Source organism: Penaeus japonicus, unplaced genomic scaffold, assembly GCF_977035675.1.
Source record: "Penaeus japonicus unplaced genomic scaffold, GWHDUDI00000001_assembly GWHDUDI00000003, whole genome shotgun sequence".
NCBI classification, from domain to species: domain Eukaryota; kingdom Metazoa; phylum Arthropoda; class Malacostraca; order Decapoda; family Penaeidae; genus Penaeus; species Penaeus japonicus.
In genome coordinates, this window is record NW_028234405.1 from 45,782,269 (window position 1) to 45,784,768 (window position 2,500).

Consider the following 2,500-nt stretch of genomic DNA (forward strand, 5'->3'; position numbering starts at 1 on the left):
AGGGGAGAGGGAGATGGAGAGGGAGTGGGAGGGAGAGGGAGTAGGAGGGGAGATGGAGAGGGAGTGGGAGGGAGAGGGAGAGGGAGTGGGAGGGAGAGGGAGTGGGAAGGAGAGGGAGAGGGAGAGGGAGGGGAGATGGAGATGGAGTGAGTTAGAGGGTGAGGGGAGAGGGAGTGAGTTAGAGGGTGAGGGGAGAGGGAGTGGGAGGAAGAGGGAGGGGAGAGGGAGAGGGAGTGGGAGGGAGAGGGAGAGGGAGTGAGTGGGAGGGAGAGGGAGGGAGAGGGAGGGAGAGGGAGGCGAGTGAGTGGGAGGGGGAGGAGGAGGGGAGAGGGAGGGGATGAGGGAGATGGAGTGAGTGAGGGTGGGGGAGAGGGAGGAGGGAGATGGAGGGGAGGGGGAGAGGAGAGAGAGGGAGGAGGGAGGGGAGATGGAGAGGGATTGGGAGGGAGAGGGAGTGAGTTAGAGGGTGAGGGAGAGAGGGAGCAGGAGGGGAGATGGAGAGGGAGAGATGGGGAGAGGAGAGAGAGGGTTAGAGGGAGGGAGGGGAGAGAGAGGGAAAGAGAAAGGGAAAGGGAAAGTTAGAGGGAGGGGAAAAGGGAGACGGAGGGGGAGAGGGAGAAGGAGAGGGAAGCTGTTAATGAGAAACAAAGGTAGAAGTGAGAGAAAGAAAGAGTGAGGGAGAGGGAGAGAATAGAGAAAGAGAATGAGAGAGAGAAGTTGATAGATAAAGAATTAAGATAGAGAGAGAGAGAGAGAGAGAGAGAGAGAGAGAGAGAGAGAGAGAGAGAGAGAGAGAGAGAGAGAGAGAGAGAGAGAGAGAGAGAGAGGGAGATAGATAGAAGAAGAGAGAGAGAAAGAGAGAGAGAGAGAGAGAGAGAGAGAGAGAGAGAGAGAGAGAGTCAGAGAGAGAAAGACTGATAAACAGACAGACAGATAGATAGAAAGCCCCGCTAACCCCCGTTGTGTCCTCAGAGGGAACGTGATTGGCGGCTCCATGTACAAGATGGGCTTCCCCGGCCAGCCGTACTGCGTGGGCGACGGACTCATCCCTTCGCCCGGCTACCAGGGCCTTTGCGGTGAGTCTCATGTCGAGGAGGAGGAGGAAGAGGAGGAGGAGGAAGAGGAAGAGGAGGAGGAGGAGAGAGAGAGAGAGAGAGAGAGAGAGAGAGAGAGAGAGAGAGAGAGAGAGAGAGAGAGAGAGAGAGAGAGAGAGAGAGAGAGAGAGAGAGAGAGAGAGAGAGAGAGAGGATTTTCGTGTTTCATTTAATGGGAGTTCTTAGGGTCTCGCTCGCCTTTCCTCTGTAACCTTCTGCGTCCTTTGTCCTTCCAGAGGCGGACGCGACGCCGCAGCAGAGCTCCTGCTCCAAGGATCCTTCGGCGGGTTCGCCTTCCACCTCCAGCTTCCTTCAGCTGCCGCCCCCGGGCCCGCCCATCACCAACAGCATCGCGTCGGGCGGCCACCCCATGATGGGTCCCGGCGGCCACCACATGCCGCCCCATCACCCCATGATGATGGCTCATCCACCCATCCTCGGCGGCCCCCACGGAGAAGAATACATCTCCGTGGACCACGACGGACACGAGCTCATGCGGCCGACGGACTTCCTCATGAAGGGCATCCAGGAACCCATCATGGGCCTCATGAAGATCCTCAACCCGTGGAATATCCTCAACCGGTTCAGAGGGTGAGCCACGCCCCCAGGCCCCCCTTTCGCCCCCTCGCCCCGCCCTCCTGGCCCGTCCCGCTCTGCCCCTCAGAAGTCAATGGTGTTATTGTAATAAATCTATATTCCTGTAGTGTGTTTAGTCGTCTACGCGGCCCTGTACTTTCCGTGTCCATTGTCTGTGTTGTGAGCGCATCATGCTATGGTTGTAAAAGTTGAATTGCGCGCAGGCGTACGCATATATCCTGTTTTATTCTCTCTACAGACATTGTACGAGTTTGTGGTTGTTTCTGGTTTTCTGGCGTTGTTTCGTTTGCGGAAGATTTCTTATCCCGGGGCGATCTCGCTCATGATCGTCTTCAATAGGTCAGTCCCAGGTTTAGAGGGAGTTTTATTTTTGACAATGAGATGTTATGATAAGGACTGTGGAGTGAATGGGGACAGTCATACATGTTTTGTCTGAAACCATGGTTTGTATTTCTTCCAGTCATTCATTTATACAGCTTTATTATCTTATGTAAACAATTCATTCGGTTGAGTTTAGTATATGACATGTTTTATATACAGTGTAACTCATCAACAAAATGCAAGCTTTTATACCAGCAAATTTGGATTTTAAAGCCTCAAGGCTGATGTTCATTGACAGAAAACGGATACTAGGGAGACTATTGTAAACTTACGAGTAACCGTCACATCATGTAACAACTACCATCCATTATTTTTCCTGTACATCTTCGTGTTTTTTGTGTTTTTGTTTATTCTCTAAGGGCGCCCATACATTGTCTGATTGGTTCCAAAAGAAGAAATTGTTGATGTTCCTTGCAAATATGTCGATA

At 52.8% G+C, this 2,500-nt stretch overlaps 1 protein-coding gene across 3 annotated transcripts in view; it reads left to right on the forward strand.

The window, feature by feature from the left end:
• LOC122255975 (venom allergen 5-like) overlaps positions 1-2,500 on the forward strand; it is a 200,480-nt gene that overhangs the window by 197,024 nt on the left and 956 nt on the right. For all 3 annotated transcript variants that reach the window (XM_086533370.1, XM_086533364.1, XM_086533381.1), the window contains 2 exons: positions 973-1,076; positions 1,331-2,500. The exon at positions 1,331-2,500 is cut by the window's right edge and continues 956 nt beyond it. In XM_086533370.1, coding sequence (XP_086389496.1) covers positions 973-1,076; positions 1,331-1,689 — 463 coding nt within the window. In that variant the 3' untranslated portion in view covers positions 1,690-2,500. The remainder of the gene's footprint in view (positions 1-972; positions 1,077-1,330) is intronic.